General features: G+C 38.8%; 1 protein-coding gene across 15 annotated transcripts in view; it reads left to right on the top strand.

Annotated features, from left to right (window-relative positions):
• Positions 1-22081, top strand: part of FNBP1 (formin binding protein 1) — a 138556-nt gene that overhangs the window by 66451 nt on the left and 50024 nt on the right. For all 15 annotated transcript variants that reach the window (XM_072429894.1, XM_072429897.1, XM_072429892.1 and 12 more), the window contains exons 5-6: positions 12658-12720; positions 16965-17069. In XM_072429894.1, the coding sequence (XP_072285995.1) occupies positions 12658-12720; positions 16965-17069 (168 nt within the window). The remainder of the gene's footprint in view (positions 1-12657; positions 12721-16964; positions 17070-22081) is intronic.

Below are 22081 nucleotides of genomic sequence, written 5' to 3'. Positions count from 1 at the left end.
TTTCCAGAGGAGCTCAGCAGCCCCATATTTTCACCTTTAACTTCTAAGTTTGTGTATTTTGTTTTGTTGCACGGGCGCTTTAGGAATCGCTTAGAGGGATTCTAAAAATGGAGGATTTCCAAAACCGATTCCTGAAACTGACAAACATGACAGAAGTCTTTTGGATATATTTTTAGAGAGCCCTGTCATAAAATAGACTCCAGAGAGGCAACAAGTTTTTCGAGAGGCTCCAAGCTGCTGACGGTGACATGGAGAATGTTTCAGGGAGGTGAAAGCTGATTTGTAGCTGACAGCTCTGAGATTAGACTTATATCTGTACATTGAGCAAAGATGTCTTGAAATAGTAACTTTACGCACCACAGCTACATTCCCCATCTGTCAAAAATACCCTACTGGTTATTTCCAAAGGATAAGTCCACCTTATAATAAAAATGTAAAGTATGACCAATTTAGATTGAGTTGTGAGGGGTCAGTTTTTTGTGTTCAATACCTCAAAGAAGGAAATGGCTGTCTTTTGATAAGCCTACTCTTGGTTGGTTCAGTGGTTTATATCTGGCCCCCCTTTTCTGTATAAACTGTTTGATAAAGGAAACAGGATTGGAAGTATATAATTTTACTTCAGGACAAGATCACCTAATACCACACAGTTGACAAAAACAAGTTCAAGTTTACAAGTTCAGAAGAACTTAATCGTGGAGAAATGTTTCTGGTGTCTCAGGAACCCATAGTAGGTAAGTCAGATTGAGGAATGACAACCTTAGGTCCATGGATACCATCAGCTGCTTCTCTTCCTACAGTGTCCATATCTAAAGGAGTTACCCTAGGCTTTTCTGATGGGTAGTTTTATGTAGAAATTACATCTTATCATTTGCATGATTTTTATTTATAGTTTGCATTAAACTGCTTAGTCCAGCCAACTTACATGGAAAGGCTCTCTACGGTCATGCATTCATTTTCAACTTGATTGCTTTCCTTTAGAAAACTGCAGGAATAATATAAGAATTACACAGATTATTTGTGCACAGCATATGAGTCTAATTGTCCAGTAAGGTCCCAATTTAGATTTCATGGAGACTGATATTGGTGACAACAGCACTCTGCTGCTTGCATTTTATCATTCACCCATAACATTAGAGTCACAGTGGATCCTGTAGTGTCCCATAGATGTCTTATTATAATGCTGCACGAGAAATGTGACTGGACAAGAAAACAATCAAATGAGTTTGATGTGGTCATAGAAAGTCCATGGCATTTCTTTCACATTTAAAGTTACTTCTATGGACTACAGAATACCTTCTCCCTCCCATCTTGGGGAAATGAAGATGGGTGGGTAGGGGGGCGACTGTTTTCTGTTGTTCTAACAAAATGCCAGTCCTATGGTGACAATGCTGCTCCTGGCAGGAAATATTAAGTTTGGATAGTTTCCAAGGCTGTAATTACCATTTCAGATAACCCGTCATCACAAGACTCCTTCACTTTGGCCATATTTGCCAGTTTGGACACATTGACAGGTCCACTTTCACAATCAAACTATCTTGTCATAAACAGGTTGCAGAAGCTTCAGGAATGTTTGCAATTCAGCTTCTCTGTTGGGAGTTCATTTTTCACTCTTTACAGGTGTCTCTAGAAATGGAATGGTGTAGTGATTTTAAATATCACACACAAAGTCAAGCATGTAGAGGTCAAGACTTTCTGCTGACTTGCTTGCATGTGAAGCAGCCGGTAATGTTGCTGCAGGAGTCTGCTTGCTGTATCAGTCTTATCACAGTGCCTGGTTAAGACTGGGATGTTCTGGCTTAAGTCAGATACATCACATGCTTGTCATGCCAAGATTCTACACTGCAATATAGCTACAGAAACCTAACTTTACCTTATCAGTCCTACAATATATAAGGATCAGCTCTGCTGTCATTGCCTAATGTGTTATTCATTTAAAGGGAATCTTGTTTTTTTCAAACTGTATAGTGAGCAACTTTGTAATAAAAAGCAGCTTGCTCAGTTTCACCTGTAAATAGTGTAAGTAGACACTGTGACTGCTGATAAAATGTTGACATTTTTTCCTGATGCCCTGTTGGAATTGTGCAAACTTCATCTTTTTATCTTTTGACCTCAAAGGATCATTAAAAGGAATGACAAATATCACATATGAATCTCATTGTGGTTAGTCCAATAATACCCCATTGTCATCTGAGCGCTGTATTGGGGTGGGATCCATTATGATCAGCCTAACAAATTGGGAACCCAGAAAATGTTAATTGGGATTCTACTGGATATTCAGACTCTCATTCAATGCACCTATAATTTGTTCTCTAAAGGAAAGCAATTTTGTATAAAGTTGAAACTGAATGCATAACCATGGGGAGCTTCTCCACGTGGGTTGGCTGGATTGACGGGTTTAAGGTAAACTATAAATAACAACCATGCAAGTGATGTCATTACCACATGACTTCTGTAAAACTGTCCCTATAGATATGGGCCCTTCTGCTGGTAATTTGGCTTCTCTGGTGTCCTGGGAGACCTGTAGGGTGCAACTTCTTGTACTTGTCTTGCAGGCCAATGAACTATTGTTTACTCCTCATTCTTCTGAAAATCAGAAGCGAAATGCATTAAGAGATGAGTGAAAATTAAATGTATGATTCAAAAAGTCTATATAAATGAAATTCTGTAGTCCTGAAAGCATTGGTAAACTTTGGTAATTTCCTCCCTCCCCATAATATTGGGGTTGAGGAGTGACTGTCTTTATTATGGTGTTGTGTCATTTGAAATTATTAACATTTTAAGACTTGGATTTGTGATAGTTTCAATCAATGGGCCTGATTTATTGAAGCTGTCCAAGACTGGAGAAATCATGGGAGAACTTGGGTGATCTAAAAAAAAAAACCTTGAAGGAATCTACTTCCGAGAGGGAAATGTTTGCCAACCAATAGCAAATGACTTTTAAAAATCTGTTCCAGATTTGCTGGATCACCCAGGTTCTCCAATGATAGTCCACCTTTTCCAGCATTGGAGAGTTTTAATAAATCAGACCCTATATGTGACATCGGACTCTAGTTCGGACTCTATTTAGAAGCTTTTTAAAGCTTATAGGAATCATTGACCTGGACTTAACTCAGGCTTGGTGCTCAAGATCCGGGGACTATATATTCATTTTCAATTCTTTTGTTTAAGCTTTTAGGAGTCAGTGGACCCTACTCAGCCTTAGGGCTTTAAGAGATTAAGAGATTTAGAATCCAAGAGCTATATTTTTTCCAGTTAATTCCTGAAAGTTTATAAAATTCATTGACCTAGACCCTACTTATCAGTGGTACCTCATAGAGCTTCAGGCCATATAATAGGGGTAAAATGTAGATTTTTTAAACTTATATCACGGAGCATAAAAGCGCCTTAAAGAACATTGCAATGCATGTATTGGTAAAGGTGGCTAGGCATGATCCATAATCCTTTTTACTAGCATCATAGCCATATTTTGAATTTGTTTTATGCATAAATGGTTTGCTAACAAAGTGTATATAGGCACCTTTCATGATCTTCACTCGGGGCTAACCAGGACAAACCCTGAAACTTCGTCCATTTTGGATACTAGTCTGATTCAGAGGTGTTATTATACAGCCATACACTTTAACAACTAAAAAATCTAATTTAGATTGCCAAGAACTTTACAAAGCAAGGGTTGATGAAAAATTGGATAGGTTATGCAGATACAATGTATTTGTAGGTAAATTGGTTCAGGTGTGTAGGTTGCTTAAGGTGATATTATTTCATCACACGCATGGCTCCAAGACTTTTCTAGAATTGCCCCGACTCTCTAGAATGGTCTTCCTCATCCTATTCGGCTTGCTCCTACTTTTTTCTCATTTAGAATAGCACTCAAATCCCATCTTTTTAAACTTGTCCACCCATCCTTCTTCTAATGTACAGGGCTGAATAATATGTTGGCTCTTTATAAATCTTGTTTATTACTAATAACATATTATGTCAGGTGTATCACCACCCTGAGTATGATGTCTTATTGTGTAGTTATTGTTCCAGAAAGGGTTTTAAACAGCATTCTGCAAGGAATAGTAGCCTTAATATTTTCTCACTTATCATATTCATTAATATTATTATTATTATTATTAATAATAATAATAATAATAATAATAATAAATAGGATTTATATAGCGCCAAGATGTTATGCTTTGCTGTACAATAAATAGGGGTAGCAATTGTCAGACAGATACAGACAGTGACACAAGAGGAGAGTACCCTGCCCCGAAGAGCTTACACTTATGACATTTATACTTGAACTGATAACATACTGTGCAAAAATGTAGCAGCAAGTCCGATTGTGAGAGAGATTTATCAGATGACAGTTTAAATTATATCTTCCTCTTAGGCTCCTTTAGCACCCATGACTACTTTGATGTGTGTTTTTAAGTCAAAATCAGATCTGAATCTTTCTTCAAAACAGCCCACAGTTTGCAAAGATATCTAAAATATCTCTCCGGCATGCCAAGGGGGTGACAAATGTAAACCCCACTGCCATTCTTTAGCTGAATGATATTCAGCTTGATTTGCCCAAAATCTTCCTATGATTCTGTTGATAACTCACCTTGTCTGTCAGGGTTTGCTCATTCTTATCTGATCTCTTTATCCTGCTAACCGAATTATAGTCGATCATAAGACTTGGTTGTTTCCGGCGTGGTTGATTCCCCATATAAACTGTGCAATGAATTAGAAGGTTTGTTTCTAGATGACGCACAGCGGCACTGCAGAAAAGTCATGTGTCATTAAGTGTTTCTGCTCTGCTGTGAAAAGTAATCTCCAGGTGTACACAGTGAAAATGACTTGATGTTCTCCCTCAGGCACCGTTATATAACACTTTCACCCTGCTACCGCCTAGCTTTTTTATTAGACATTTTTTTTTTATATTTAATGACTTGACAGTTGAAAGGGCTGGTAATACTATAAAAAAAATCAATCACACTAACCCTTCTTGTAACACTAACACTTTCTGCAACTTTCCCTCCATACCTTACTCTAACCCGCCCTTTAACCCTAAACTAACCCTGCTTGTAGTTCTAAACTAACCCCGCCCTGTCACCCCAAACTAATCCGCCCTGAAATCCTAAACTAACACACCCTCTAAACTAACCTGTCCTGTACCCTAAATCAGTCGTCGTCAACCTTTCGGACCTCACCGACCACACATGCATATGTCCATACGGGGGACAGAGCCGCAGACCACTGAACTAAACCACTGGGGACCGCTGCCCTAAACTAACCCACCCTGTGACCCTAGCATTAGCCTGTCTTGTAACCCTAAGGGGCATTTCTGACTTCAGATGGCCCTTGGGGGTTGACTGTTTATGGCATGCTTCACTGCAGTGTTGTATGGCATGCCACACATCTGTATGTACACAGACAGTGTTAGTGGTTGTGGCATTGTTCTTGAAAGCGACATGTTGCTTCTGGCTGTGCGGGTACTTTTCCTCCTCTGAAAGAAGAACCGCACCGCACCACATTGCTCACCAAATGATAGAGCAATGTGTGCATTACTATGGACCTGCACTGCGGTTTGCAAAGGAGCAGTTGTCCGGGAGCAGCTAATGGTCACTGAAGTAGCTGTGCTGCCTGGTTGAGCTTCCTTAAAACAGGCTGAACCTTTGCCAAATAAAACAATTTTTTCTGTATTTGTTTTTACTATGTATTTAGCAGCCTGCATGGAGTTCAGCTTTGGTACGCCACTTTATTTTGATCAGAGGTGGTGCCCCCCTTTAGCACTGCAGGACGTGAGAAGCCTGACCACCATCTTCTAAGTTACGCTGACTTTTCTGCAGAAAAAGATATAAATATTTGGTAAAAGTAACAGCAACATGTATAATAACTGTTGTGTCAGCAATTCCTCTTCCTCTTTCTTTCAAGCATATTTTCCTTTATTTTGCATTGTCTATATTTTGACTTGGGTCTCCTGGAATTTCTGAGTGTGCAATAAAGGATCGTCTAGTACAGCCCAACCGCCCAACTTCTCCATCCATCACAGATGTCACAGATGTTTTTCTTTTCTTCCATTGGTCAGCCTTGTGATGCGGCTTCCAGATGTCAGGGCCCAGATGTCACATTGGGGAGGGGGGAGCTTGGTCATACACAATTCCATTCTGCAGCCCTGCTGTGACTCATTGTTCTCTATCGCTGAGATTTTTAGCATGAAGTAGTAAAATAATCTGCATTTTATGGTAGAAAATATCTCTAAATAATATTAAATTATTGCTAAACAGGATTTATATAGCACCAACATATTAGGCAGCACTGTTCATTAAATAGTTAACACTAAAATAGTTAACACTAAATACAATTAAATAATGACAGACAAATACAGACAGTGACACAGGAGGAGGAGAGGACCCTGCCCTGAAAAGCTTGCAATCTATGAATAAATATAACAAGTTTCTTTATTTCTAGAGCTGGGAAGGGTGGCAATACGTAGATAAGCTGAAATTTTGACTAGACATTAAATTAAAGTTTATAGATAAATATTTGGGCTTCTACAGTTTCCTTATGTTAGCCAAGCTGCAGAGATAGATCACCCGTTTAGATCAATTCCTAGCATTATAGAAATTACACGTGGATTTGAATGCAAGACTGGAGCATCTTACCATAAAGATTCAGATTCAGGGCTTGAACCTTAAAAGGTAGAACACCAGGGAAATGTGTATTTGATAATATGAGATGGTTGCCAGATATGCAAAATTGGAGAAGGAAAACAAATGTTTTTTTAATGCAAAAATTATATTATGTATGTTATGATTAAGCTTGTTTCATGTTTCTGGTATGACCATATTTAGGGTATTCTCTTATGTATATATAGATAAATACATCTATCCATTATTCACACATATTCTCATTCTTTATTACATTGTATTTGCATAGTGTAAGTCTCCACAAAAAGTCCCCTGAAGAAGCCTTTGGGCGAAACATGTTGGATAAACCCGAAACAAATTGTGTATGAAAACTGTGTTTTCATATAAATCAAAAGCAATTTGGTATTGTACATTGGTATTATACAATCACTATATCACATTTGTAAATATTTAGTGCAATTGGGCTATGTCTAGCTTAATGTGTTGAAATAGCCCAAATAAATCACTTGTTTACAGTGTTGCCACGAAAAGGCCTCTCTTTCCTTCTTCAATTTTGATGATTCTGGATCAATTTAGCATTGGGGATCAGGTTTTGGACCTAAAACCTCTCCTATATATTTATAGATATATATCTGATTGGCTCTGTATATCACCTTGTTTCCAGTAGTTGAAAAGAAAAATGGCAGAATGAAGGAGAAGCTGCTGGTGAACCTATTTCATCCAAACATATCTGAATTCTCAGTGTTTAGTAGATGCTGCAGAATTAAACCTCCTGTTGCTTACATCTCTCAGGGACCCTGTTGTTGAGATCTCTGCATATTTATAATTGTGCTCACTGCTAGATTTTTCTATTTTATTTTGGATAATTTAACTGGTGGAAATGAAACACCCAAAGGTGGGATGGGGGTCACTTATACCACCCTGGTGGACAGGAATAGACATTTGCAGATTTTTAGCAGATAATTAGGGTGGAGCTTTAAATGCAGATCAGAAGGTCAACTGCAGGTGGAATTAGTTACAGAAAAGCAGTCAAGCATCTCAAACTGGTGTCAGACCAATCTCCAGTTCATTGTCCTGGTGACAGTGCTCACCTTTACAAATTGCTAATTGGCCCTGGGATTTGAACCTAAGACCCTAATCCTGCAAAGGCAAGAGTGCTATCTACTAAATTACCATGCCACCCATGGGAACTGCCTTTACTGTCAAATTAAGGGGCAGTAACAGTATGAACAATTCTGCTCACTTTTCGGGCATAATGTCGGCACATGTGCACTGAAATAAAGCCTGATTGGGCCGCACTGCTGCTTCTCCTTATCCCAGTCCTCTGTATTGTCAATTGGGGGCAGCATGGTGGCTTTTACAGCGCTAGGTCTCAGGTTCAAATCACGGCCAGAACATCTGCATGGAGGTTCTCCCCGTGTTTGCATGGGTTTCCTGGGTACTCCAGTTTTCTCCCACTTTACAAAAACATGCATTTAGGTTAATTGGCTTCCCCCCAAATTGACCTTAGACTATGGTAGGGACATTAGGTTGTGAGCTCCTTTGAGGAACAGTTAGTTACACGACTAATAACTTTGTACATTGCTATTTAATATGTGGGTGCTATAGAAATACAGGATAATAATTAGAGGAGTCCTCTATCAAGACAAGAGATTCAGGTATTAATGCCTGCTGTAGTTACACATTTTTCTTTTTCTTTAAATTGAATTTAAACCTGCATTAATCGGTTTCTTTGTATCTTCAGCCTTTTCAGCTATGAAGTGTTTATTGTTTATGTTTCATTTGTTATGAGCTGGGAAGCCTAACCTGGAGCCACTAACAAATTAAACCTTAGGTTATGTTTTACAGCTAATGAAATGAATCATCTGATAATCTGATATTGGTTAATTGTTCTGAGAACGTTGAAGACTAAACCAAAAAAATATGAAGTGTTCATAAAGATTTTGACTTTTTAAAACCGTTTTTCTTTCAATTTTTATTTATTTTCATTTTGAGACATCTTACCCTGAGCAACCAAATATATTAATGTTATTATCCGTATTCCCCATCGACTGAGCCCATACAGAGTGCTTGTAATTTGCAATGCGGGTTTAAATAAACCAGGGCGTAACATAAACGACCATAAAACCGAGACATGACTGCACACAAAGACTTTGAATGAGCTTGTTGTGGTGACTGAGCAGAAAATCCCTTCCAGCAGCAGATACATAATAAAGACATGTGCAAATCAAGCTGTCTGTGACCGCATTGCGTCCGTACAGATAGCAGGGGTAAGGGCGTGCTTCTCTCTCTCTGCTAATCTGAACGAATGATTGTGGATCTGTCCCCTTGCCAGCTTTCTAACTGCAATACCTTTTATGGACCCTGAGCAGAGGCTTTCCTCACTTTGAAAGGCCTGACAGGGAAGGATGGGGGTGGCTGTGATTAGAATGTACATGAAGCTGCTCCCAATTATCCCTGTACATTGGAAAATGGTTTATTTCCCCTCCAATTCTCTCGCCCTCCGCTCAGGTCATGTGCTGGATTATTCACCATTTGTTTTGTGAAAATGGCCTCAGCTAAACTTGTAAAAATATGCAGACCGGCTTCCCATTTTTTTTGTAAGGAATTATTTTTATGACACAATTATTATTATTATTATTATTATTACACAGTATTTTTATAGCACCGGCATATTATGCAGCTAAGTCCATAGTCAAGTCACTAACTGTCCCTCAAAGGAGCTCACAATCTAATGTACCTATTATAGTCATATGTCTTTATTACAGTCTAAGGACAGTTTTAGGGGAAAGCCAATTAACCTAACTGCATGTTTTTGGAATGTGGGAAGAAAACCCACGGAAACACGGAGAGAACCTGCAAACTCCATGCTGATATTGTCCTGGCTGAGATATGAACCCAGCGCTGCAAAGGCCAGAGGGCTAACCTCTGAGCCACCATGCTGCCACAATATAAATATTAGGAAATAATGAGCAATAGGGAGCAAAAGAAAAACCTACTATTGTTCTATTTGCTTTGGTTCACTGCAAGGGGAGCTGTCTATGAGATATACACAAGTCTGGCACACAGCACAGCAAGACAGATGACACCAGTTTCTCAGATATAGTTGTAGACATTATTATTATTACACAGTATTTATATAGCGCTGACGAAGTCCATAGTCATGTGATCAGCTGTCCCTCCAATATCCCTACCATAATCATACGTCATTATTACAGTCTAAGGTCAAATTTTGGGGGGAAGACAGTTAACCTAACTGCATGTATTTGGAATGTGGGAGGAAACCGAAGCACCTGGAGGAAACCCATGCAAACACAGGGAGAACATGCAAACTCCATGCAGATAATGTCCTGGCCGAGATTCAAACCTGGGACCTAGCACTGCATAGGCCAAAGTGCTGCCCGTAGGAGAAATACCTCTGCATTTCCAACCTTCTAAATCAGCGGTCGCCAACTGGTGGTCCGAGAGAAGATTCTGGGGGTCCACAGCTCTGGTTGGTGCACCCCTGAGCGGGGTCAGAAGAAGCACCCCGCCGGGGGGACACACCGGCCAGAGTGGCATACCACGTCCCCCGTGCAAATCTCTGGTTCAGGGAAGTGGGCAGGCTGTGTTTCACGACACAACCCGCTCATTCTCCCACCGCAGGCTCAGACTTGTGATGGTAGAGTGGGCGGGGTCATGACAGTATTATGATGTCACTATGGTGGAGGTTCCCCCCCTTTGATTGACAACCGTCTCCCCGCACATGCGCGGTCAGAAGCCAGTAATTTTAGTGGTCCACAGGACCAAAAAGGTTGGCGACCGCTGTTCTAAATTGATAACAAAAGAGAAAGAAGAGAATGGGGAGGTCATATCTCTGCTCAGTCTGATTTCTCCTGCTATCAGTCTGTATTGTCAGCATATTGACATGCAACACACTACATAGGCTTCCAGTTTCTGCTCCTTCTTATAAACCGAGGGATTCTGCATAGTGGATTGCATGTGTTTGATACTAAATAAAATGCAGGTACATGTCCAGTAAAAAAAGAATTTTTCATGACATCATGCAAGTATATATAAATTGATGTAATAGAGTATGGATTTATCTAGACACACCATATACATTTGTATACTGTATATCTATGGAAATACTATTTTTGTCATGCTTGGCAAACAACTTCAATATATGTAATAGCCAATTTATTGAAAGCAAGATGCCCCTTGTGCCAGATCTAAACATCTCCCCATACAAATCTCCTGACATGTTTTAAAGGTGCTTTCTCTGTGTCCTTCATATCTTCCTTCTCTACTTTTATGAGATATTCACATGGAATAAGCACACGCTGATGGGACAATTGTTCTAGGTCACTGATCTTCCCAGGATGCATTGCATGCACCTCCCTCTAGGGCAGGAGGGTGAGATGCAGATAGGGGGAGGCGGCAGTGGTGGAGCTTTTTACTTACCCCAGGGCACAATTTGCTGTTTGCATTAGAGCAGAAGGTCTGGGTCACCTAGTCGGTTATATAAAATGACTCTGGAGATACAACATTAAAACAAAGACATTGAAATGTCATTCTAAACATTTTTAAGTATTGGATAGCATAGTTGCACCATCACTCTTAGGTTTGAATCCCAAGGAAGACTCCACATGGAGTGTACATGTTCTACACCTGGTCCTAGCATGGGTGAATGTTGTGAGCCTCTCTGGGGTGACTTACTGATGCAAATAGCTGTATGTACTCTGTAAAGTGGCTGCTGTTTGTATCCAAGCTGGGAAATTTTCCCCACACTTCCTAAAGTCAGGGTAAATCTTACCAACTGGGACAAAGCAATAAAAAGCCAATGAGCGTTTCAACCTATCCCAAAAGTTCTACTTTAATTATGGGTTTAATTTTAGTATTGAAACATTCAGAAACACAAATGTACTAACCTCTCATCTTGTGTACAAAAAAGGAACAAAGGATCATATAGGAGAACAGAAATAGGGATGTGAGGCAAATTATAATGAAAGTAATATGAGCACACAGCAGAGCCATAAAGGGGAGCAGGGAACTAAAAGTGGGCTCAGTAGTGGTATCATTAACTGTACCCCTGAACTTACATCCCGCGGGACCCAGTCTACAAAATCTAGTAATTCCTCCATTGGATTCTGAATCAGAGACCCCATTACTGTTGGGGGTTTTCAACAACACAGGTTCTTCAAATTTGATTCTTGATCATTTGCCCCTGAACAATCAGGCCTGAGATGAGCCTCCTTTCACCTGACATATATGTTAGTAAAATGAGAGGAGAGCTGTAGTCACATTTGGGTTCCAGGAATCCAGTGGCTTGCTTTGATACACTGGAGCCCCTGATTTTACAGCAACATCACTAAACCCAGAGACATCTAACAAGAAGCATTTTCATAAAAAGCCATGAAAGTCCTTGTTCCCACACTTCCTGTTAAATAGTGACATTTATGGGTGGTCATTTTCTTACACGCTTTCTTCCAAAGGAATCCACAAAACCATGATACTGAGACGGAATGCACAAACATTTTTCACTATTGTCAGAATACACCCCTTGATCAATGACATGCAGCTGTTGCTGTTGTGCATGTACTGTACATGAACTGGAGAAGTCTGCAAAAATAGTTTATTTCTTTTTTTTTTTTAATAATATTTGATGCATTCCAATGCTGGTAATCTCCTGCATCAGTTATAAAACAAATGGCAGTTGTTTATGATATAAGGAGCTTTAGCAAACTAAATATCATCCAGTTTGGGGTTCTTACAAAGTGTGCTCATTACCCATAGTTAATAATAGAAAGATGAATTGTGGGATTGCAACCTTTTTCTATGTAGAAGAGATTCCTAATAATAAAATTCAGCATTGTAGTGTCGGTTCATGAGGTCTTTGATCTTGCCCTATCACAGTGGGAATGTACAGTGCATTATAGATACATATTTACAATGGTCATTGATCTCTGAAGTTTTGTTATATTTACAAAAGGTATGCTGTTTCTATGACTGTTTCCTATTTTTCTTCTAACGATTGTCTCTCTTTTTCCTCCTCCAGAACTTCCACGATGGTCGCAAGGCACAGCAGCATATTGAGACCTGCTGGAAACAGCTTGAAGCGGTAAGAAAGGGAAGAGAGGTCAGGACTAGGTCTTGGGGGGGGGGGGGGGGTTGTCACATGCCATAAGGGGACAGCTATAACTGCTGGTCCTGTGACTCTCAAAAGCTGAGATTCCAGCAACACTAACCTGGGAGTTATTAATAAAAACCATTTTACCTGTTGAAAAAATTATTTTTATGTTTTGCCAGTCTTAGGAATTAGGCATCACTTCCCAATAACACAGCTGGCTGGGTCTTGAACAGAGGACACTGCAGTTTAATCTCCAAATTTTAGATATTTGTCACCGAAGATGAACAGCCTGCTTGTCTTGGGTGAAAATCTGGCACTTGTACAGCAGCACCCCAACGTCGTTCATAAATCCATCCTGGTAGATTGATGAAAGATCATTCAGAAAGACAGCTATGCATTACCAATAACCCCCCTAGTGGTAATCCTGAGTGTGACTCCTGGGTGGATTTTACCTGCAAAAAGCGCTAATCCCATATATGGGGTTGCCAAAAACTTAAAAAAAAATCACTTACCTTGTTCTGTTGTCGACCCCCTGTGTCCTTCTGGTCCCCGAAAGGTCCTGGGGACACGTGTTCTTCCTCCGATCTCCAGACAGCGACTGCAGACACGATCTCCAGGGTTTCACAGTGTCATCAGTGCATGCGTCAGTGCAGGCGGGAGAGCAGCGGGAAATTCAAATAATTTTGTATTGGATTCAATACAAAAAAGCTGTATTGAGTCCAATACAAGGAAATCTTTATATATTATATATTTATTAATATTATATATTATACATGATACTGTACAGTTATATTAGATGTTTCACTATTTTTTAAAGTTTTTTGTGTTTTTTTTATTTAAAGTTTAATAATAAATGTATTACATTTATTAAATTTTGGACATATTTCGTGAGTTATGCCTAAGAATTATAGACTACAATGTAAAATAAATTTCCTTGCAAAAAATGTAACGTTTTTTGCTTGGAAATATGGACAGAATTAGAACGCTAGGGGGGTTAATTCTGCAGATCCCTCAATCGTGCTGGAGCTTTCCTCAATCAGGTGCTGCGCTCCCTGGAATTCTTCTTTTTCGCCGTCTTCTTCTAGGTACGTTACATGATCTTGCACTGTGCAGGCTTGAGATCGGGTAACATAACCTGCTGAAAAGGGAAAAAAAAAGGGTGCCGATCTCACTGTGCATGCGTGAGATCAGCATATCCTCCCCTCAGTGAAGAAAAATGCCCCTTCAGTGCATGCCCGATCACCAATTGATTTTTTGTGTTGCAGTAAAAAAAAAAAGCAATATATTTTTACTTTATATAAAAGGGTTCGCTACCCTTTTATGTAAAGTAAAAAATTTAGTTTAGGTCTGTTTTGGAAAATAAAATCTGAAACTGGGCTCATATTAATCTGTGATTGGACAATCAAGGAGCAGTAGCACCAACACCTCTGTATTGCTATGATTGGTACCTAGTGCCACTGCATGTTTTATTTATTAGCGTTGCTCTTTAAGCTAAAGCACTGTCCCTACTTTTTCAGATTTTGGACCCTGTTATATAGGGAATACAGGAAGTTAAAATAAACACAGCTGCATTTAATACTTTGTATATATAACTGTATACCTGAAATGACATTTTATAAAATTTGTTTAGAGTTCTGCATTACCCAAAGAGTATTTGCAGGCACCTACTGGATATATTCCAGCAGTGACAGTTGATAGCTTGCATCCTGTCATCCCCAGAGAAAGATCTGAATGAGTAAAACCATATTGCAACCCAATAAAACAGATTAGGTTAAATGAATTATAGAAATGCTGAGAACATGGCATATTCAGGGCATCTGATGAATGAGGGTGAAGAGGCCAGCTCTGGATGTCCCCTGTTAGGGAACAATATGTATTGAGCAGGGAACAGCTAGAGGGTCGGGTATTGCACGCTCTTCCTTTGCTACCAAGCAGTGTGGTGTAGACTGGTGTTATGACAGGGTAAAATAAACCAAATTACATTCCTAGTAACAGACCTCAGCTGACCGCTTGTCTGTTAGCCTACAGAGAGCTAGAGCAGAATTGTTTGTACTATTTTGGTGACAGCACTTCCTCTAGAAGCCATTTCCTGCACTGACAAGTAGATGCAGTCTTTTTCTCTAAGCCGCTGTTTGTGTCTGTTTGTGTTACAGTCACTCTGTGATTTTATAAACCAGAACATACATCCCAATCCCAATGCCCAAACACTATAAAAATGAAATCATGCACTTTTGCTGTGCATATGTATACATGGATCAAACTAACAGAACACCACCTACAATATATTCATTTCTAGACAACAAGGGATTATTACCTTTTCTTGTTGCAGCTGAAGCAGTGCCATATTTCATGCATTAAAAGCAATAGTGGTGGATCCATTTTTTTAGCAGCAATCTAAAATATTGTTGAAACTAGGATTCTTGATTGAGATATAGTTCACAGCTATGCCTACAATGTAATAGAAGAGCTGCTGCTTATTTAGTTATACGGACACTGCAGACTGTAATTTAAAAAAATCATTATTCTTCAAATGAGTTTTTTTTTATTTCTGTTGAACATATAGCTACAGTACTGTAAAACCAGAAGGTCTTCCAAAATTATTTAGATTTTATGGGTTTATTTGGGTTCTTTCACCTCTCACCCTTCAGCAATAGGCTTTTGTAATAATATTTCAAATTTAGTTGGAATAATAATACAAACCTTGTCTGTCAGAACAGAAATATCTGCCCATTGTCATGCTGTATCTCCTGCCTGAGTTATTGCTGACCACAGTTGCACTGTGTTGTTACCAAAAGGTCACATTGCTCATAATTAACTGTTCCTGCCTTTGAAAAGTGATGTGCTGTAACCTCTTTATTGACGTTTTGTTGAATTCTGGATGGCATCATCTGTCCTTTTTTCACTTCAGCACTCAAATGTTTTTATTTTTCTCTGAAGAGCCATTTGGTTTGAATGGAGTTCACTGCTTATACTATGCCTGAATAGAGCTTATTGCTTGGATTAGAGTAAAAAAATTTCATTTTGCAAAGCCCTTCAGCAGTCTCCCCAGCCCTTTTAGCTGGGTGCAGCACCCAGCAATTTTCAGTAACCACCCAGCAATTGGGTGGTTACTGATGAGTTGGGTCACAATTCAGGGGTTGACATCTGCCTTAAGCTTCTTCCCACGCAGCTTAAAAAAACTTCAATTTATTCCTGACAGAACTTTTTTTTTTATATACAGTCTTTTAGCATCTTTTTCCAGAAATGACAATCATGTAGGATAACTCAACCTGACACCTCTGCTCTTCCAGGGAGAGAATACCTTATAGGAAGCATACAATAATAGTGGGCAGTACTCACAGGATTTTTTAGATTTTTAGGAAATATTACCCGCTCCCAATCCTCCACTAACACACTGCCAGTGGTCAAGTATCATAGTGGGTCCTGGCACTGGAATTATTTTTACCATGCTCAGTATATGTCCCCCCCCCACAAAGAACTATCTGTCTAAATTCAGCTTGGTGAGCCTTTGTCATGTGTTTATTACAAGCATGTGTAGCCATCTTCAATCAAGTGTTCTAAATTATATTTCCTAAATTTTGATCGGCTGTTATGGGCAAAAAAAAAACACCTTAATTGAAAGGTAATCCATCAGGATAAAATTATGAAGGATGCCACTGCTGACTTGTTTTACAATTAAATGCTTCATCTTTTAAACAGTGACCAGGATTTAGCAACAGTTGTACCCTTTAAGGCGAGTGGTTTACTAAACAATGATGAGGATTATAATCACAGAACATGCACCTTATAAAATATATTGGCAGTGACCACTTCCAGCGCTCTGTCCTGAAGGGCTCCCTTTAATAAACTTCGAACTTGGGTAGTTCAGTGGATCCATTAGTTAAAGCAGCCTTTCTCAACCTTTTGAACAAGGGTAAACCCTTGTATTATTTTACAGAGGTTCAGAGCCCCTGCTGTAATTACTATATCCTTAGCTCACAGTATATTAGTGTGGTGGTCAGCGGGAAGAATGCTCCTTTTATTGCTGGCTAGCGCGAAGATGAAGGAATCCTTGGAGATAGCCAAAAAGATCATTGGTGTCAGTGGAAACACCCGAGGAACCCTGAAACAAGATCATTGGTGTCAGTGGAAACACCTGAGGAACTCTGATGGAGAAACACTTTGTTGAACTGTCAGCATGTTTTCTGCATTCAGTTTTGGTTTGATGTAAATGTTTTTTCCCTTTTCATTTAAAGAGTAAAAGAAGATTCGAGAGGGATTGTAAGGAAGCAGACCGGGCGCAGCAATATTTTGAAAAGATGGATGCAGACATTAACGTGACAAAAGCAGATGTGGAAAAGGTAAGTTATACCTTTATTGATATCACTTTTTGTGTTGCTCTTCTTTATGTAGCTTTTAACCTGTCCACCCAAAAACAAAGTTATAAAGTAAGAATTTTGCATCTTTTTTCTATGATCTTTTCCCCATTTTTAATTTTTTGTTTGACTGACAGCTGTCGAATATTGGATTTTACATCCCTTTTTTCAAACATTGATCACGGTTATAAATAAAGGTTGCAATTCTCCATGATTCTTCCACACTCTATCCGACGCTGAAAAAGTTTAGGCTAGAGAGACACAATTGTGTCTTAGAGACTTTGCTGTACTGAGTTCTCAGTTGTGTGCAGCCATCATGGGTATTATAAGAAGTCTGCTAATAATGTAATATGGAGTATACAATGCAATACAAGAAAAGGAAATGCCCAACTAGGGCTGGAATTTCTTGACAATGGGGTTCCTATGAAACTATAGCTGTATACAGACAGATTTTCATTGCTAAAGATGTTCATTTGCAATTGTGAGATTAAAAATCTAATCCACAGGTGTCCAACAACATCATTATGCAATCCGATGTGCAGGATCACTAAAATGATCAACAGCTAACTAGGACCGCTGAAGTTCCTGCAGCAGGGTTCCCTGATCCTCTCCCCACCTCTATAACCATGCAGTGTGTCTGTACATCAATCCCTTGTAAAATGAACACCTAAAATTATTATGTTGAGCAAAGATAATTGAACATATGCACACAGTTTTAAGAGCAAGTGGATGACTTACCAGGGAAAAATTTCATTTGTAAGTTAAATGCCACTTTTATCTTATAAAGTAGGTTCATAATTTATTTCAGCATGATATATTTCTAGTATCCTTTGTAAAAAAATCCACAACATCTTCTGATTTCCAAGCAGGAATGACTGGTACAGTGCTAGTAAAAAATACATACATGGTATGTAAATAAATATTATGTCATATTATTTCGTTGTTAAGGAATATGCAATTCATCCTTTCTGCAGAGTCCCATCTTTCATATATGGTGTTGCCACTGCACAGCTCAAATGTCACAAGAAACGTCTGCATCACTTGTAGACGCTGAGGCTGTCATCCTGATTCTTGCTTTATCATTTGTAGAGTCCCTGACTTGGAACAAGTGTTCAGCTTGGGAGTCTAAAAAGTCAGAACTCCTGTTCTGCAGGTGTAAAACTCAATGGGTGGTGAATCTAGGACGAGGATGATGACTCTACAGATTGTACCTTGTACATAAGTAATCAGCAGCCGTGCTCATATTTCCAGCATCTCAGAAATAATACTTTACACAGAGTCGATGACTTCATGTGTCTATTTGAAATGCAGTTGTCTGCTGTTTACTAGGGACATCTTTCCATTTGTGGTCTAATTGTTTCATTTGAGATACACATTAAATAAACCCATCCAGATGAGAAATAAAGGGGCTGCCAGTGCTGGCCTGGTTCTAGAAATGCTAGCTTTTTGGCTGTTGGCCAGAGAGTTTGTATGCATTACTTTCTGAATCGCTAATCTGGAGCCAGAAGTCTTTATCTTCTCAGAAGTCCTTATATTCTCTTTTTTTTCAACTTCATTCCATAGTATGCCATGCATTATAACAATGCTGTTTATCAGAACCAACTTATCTCACAGACTTTGCACCCCAGATGGACCTTTATCATTGTGCCTTGATTAAGCCTAAGAGAAACAACTGGGCCTGATGGTATTACCAAGCCAGCATGACCACCCAGCACCTGACATGTCAAAAGAGAGATCAGCAGTGGAAGCCTTAATTTTATCTTAATAACAGAAGAGATCCTGTTAACAATTTAAAAATAAAACTGAAAAAATCAGGTATATAAAAAGGCATAGCTGTGGTGTTTTTACTTCTATAAAATTGATAACATGCAGAGCTTGCTAGAAAACCTGAATATTCTAGGAAGAGTTCAATTTCTAAGCACAACTTCCTCCATCTTTATTTGTCATAGTATTACACTGTTCTAAGAGTGTCTGATTATTATCTGTGCTGGCCCAGATCTTTTCATATTAAGTTAGGTGTCCCTTATCACACAACATTGAGTCTACTTGGGCTGCTGACATCACATTCAGTATGAATGCCCACAACAGCAGTCTCGCCACTTTTGGATACCTTTCCAGGAAAGCTTTAACAGGTGAATACCATACCTAAAATACAATATATATTTATATGTATGGTCTGGTAACCATATCTCTTTATTCTCCCATTTTTCAACCCCTGCACTAAACTCCATGTGACAGCACAGGTATTTGATTGACCCAATACTGTCACATGGAGTGAACCACATGCTGTTACATACTCAGATATGGTGGGTATTTTCGTGATTTCCATTAGGTGCACACAGACATAGGGAGATGGGTAAGTATATGTTTTTGGGGAGTGGGCAGTTCTACATGTGCACTTTAATGTGGTTTTTGCCTTTTACTTACATTTATGTTTATTTATATGCTTTGAACACACATAAATACACAATTAAAAATGTTTGTATATTCTTAAAAAGACACGCTTCTGCATGCATTATTAAGTGAAACCTGATGAGAGTTTACAGGTATCTCTAAGAAGCATTTAGTAAGAAGTTATCATAATAATTGTGGTGGCGGCTGCACGGCCTGTGATAGGCATCTGTCCCTATATGCAAGTAAACTGTAGCGGGTTCAGCCAGCGGATGGAGCGTGTGATATGCCCTCGAGTTACATAAGCCTTTCATTCAGAAGAAAGAACTGTTCAGATGGACACATAACACTCAATTGTTTCTGGATGAAATCACATAATCACATTGATATTGAGTTTTTCCGCGTGACACTGTCACTCATTAGGGTCTGTAAACAGACTTGTGAAATTTTGTCATTCCCTCTGGCTCTTAAAGGAATACTTCAGTCTAAATTCAATTATACAAGGATAGGACCTGCTTGCTCATGTATTCATATCTTATCTGACCAATGCTCTAGTGAGCGGAGATCCCCTGCCTATAATATAGGAGAAAGATTCCTAAATCCCCTTCATAGTAGACTCCATGTTGTAGCTCCAGCCTTGGATTGTGATTGGTGATACTGAAGTGGAGAGGGAATTGCAAAGCACAGACTTAAGTACAATGCACAATTATGTATTATATTAGAACTTGTTGATTTGAGCAGATATTGCTAATATGACCTTATCAATGAACTGCTGCTCCTTCACTATCCATTCACACTCTTGTCCAAGCTGCATTGCTTTGACTTCAGCGAGGAAAATATTCAGGATTTGTATCGTTTCTGGTAGAAGTATCTAAATTAAAGAACCAGCTGAAAAGAATTACAAACTTGTGTAGGCCGAAAACGCATTTTACACACAAATACACAACTGTATAGGGTGTACAGTATCTGATAATTTCCACTTAATTTAAAGTAAATTCTATTCTATGTAAATGGCTGAAAAAGTGGAAAGATAGCGGCTCATCATGGCGGAAAATAAGTCTAGCATGACATAAAACCTCTTATTTCAATTACTAAAACATATACTTCTTATAAACATAATTTGTAAAAGAGGCCATGGCAATGTTTAACCATGACTTTATAAAATACTCTCACTAAAGAGTCCAAGATGTGGGTCAGTACTGTACTTATGGTCTATAATATAACGTCCACAGTATTCTTACAATTTTAAAATAAGCAGATTCATCTAAATATGTTGATGAACCTGCTTATTTTAAAAATTTTCAAAATTGTAAGAATACTGTGGAAATTCTATTCTATATTATCATTAATGTAATTTCTAGGGTCTCAGCAATCCCTTGCGGAAGCCTGTATAGGGCGAAACGCATCGGGAGAGAACATAAGTACAGTACTGACCCACATCTTGGACTTATTAGTATTTTATAAAGTCATGGTTAAACATTGTCAGGGCCTCTTTTACCAATATGTTTCTAAGAAGTATATGTTTTAGCAATTGAAAAAAAAAAGGTTTTATGTCATGCTAGACTTATTTTCTGCCATAAAGAGCCACAATCCTTCCACTTTTTCTCCTATGAACTATTGGCTCGGCTACCACTCTAGTGGTATTTTCTAACCTTATCACTGCGGGATTGGCTTCCTCTCCTTTTGGGCTGAAAATACAAATCAAATACATATACAGTTTCATCTGCCATAGGATTTGTTGTGTGATTTTTATATGACTGCCATACTGCATAGCCAGGATGATCACTCTACTTCTTGGATAAGCTTTGCAGATGGAATCCTTTCCCTGCTATTTAGCCAGAGATAACATCGTAATTATCATCGTCCAGTAAACTGCAGGTGTAGAACATATATTGCCCGACCAAAAATAAATGTGTTGTCTGTTGTGTGGCAGATCAACCTAAATCACAAGGCTGTTTTTATTATTATTATTTTTACTACTACTGGTAGTAAAGATTGCAAATGACAGGTTGCAAATATCAGACAGATACAGACAGTAACAAAAGAGGAGGAGAGGACCCTGCCCCGAAGAGCTTACAATCTAGGAGTTTGTACAGAACTTCAAATTAGGGAACGCAGGTATATATACGTTATATATTTAAACTGGGTGTGTATCCGGAGTTAGACTTTAATGTCATAGTACACGGTATAATGATAGTGTAATCCATGTATATGTGTTTATTGCTATATATAGCATGTATTGCCTGAGGCTGGAGCTTCCATCCCCCCTGCAGCTGCTGTGATGCCTCATGCCTGTTCAGCAGTCAAGAGGACAGTGTGGTGTAGGGAGGATTAGTGTCATATGAAGAATGAATGCATCAGGAAGTTCAACGTGCTGCAGGGGGACATTACCTCTTTCATCCAGGACTGTTGATCACTGCACGTTTGCTGCATGACAGCCTGCTGCAATGTTGTGGCTAATTCCTGTTCATTCATTTTTCACATTAGTGTTCATCCTTTCATATTTTTTTTAGAAATATAATCAGTTTACTGTACAAACTGATTAAAGATAAGAATTGCTTGTTCTTTGTTATTTTAAAAAATGAAAATTTATTAGGCTCACTTTA

This window comes from Pyxicephalus adspersus, chromosome Z, assembly GCF_032062135.1.
Source record: "Pyxicephalus adspersus chromosome Z, UCB_Pads_2.0, whole genome shotgun sequence".
In the NCBI taxonomy this organism is placed as follows: Eukaryota; Metazoa; Chordata; class Amphibia; order Anura; family Pyxicephalidae; genus Pyxicephalus; species Pyxicephalus adspersus.
This window is presented reverse-complemented; position numbering and strand designations above follow the sequence as displayed.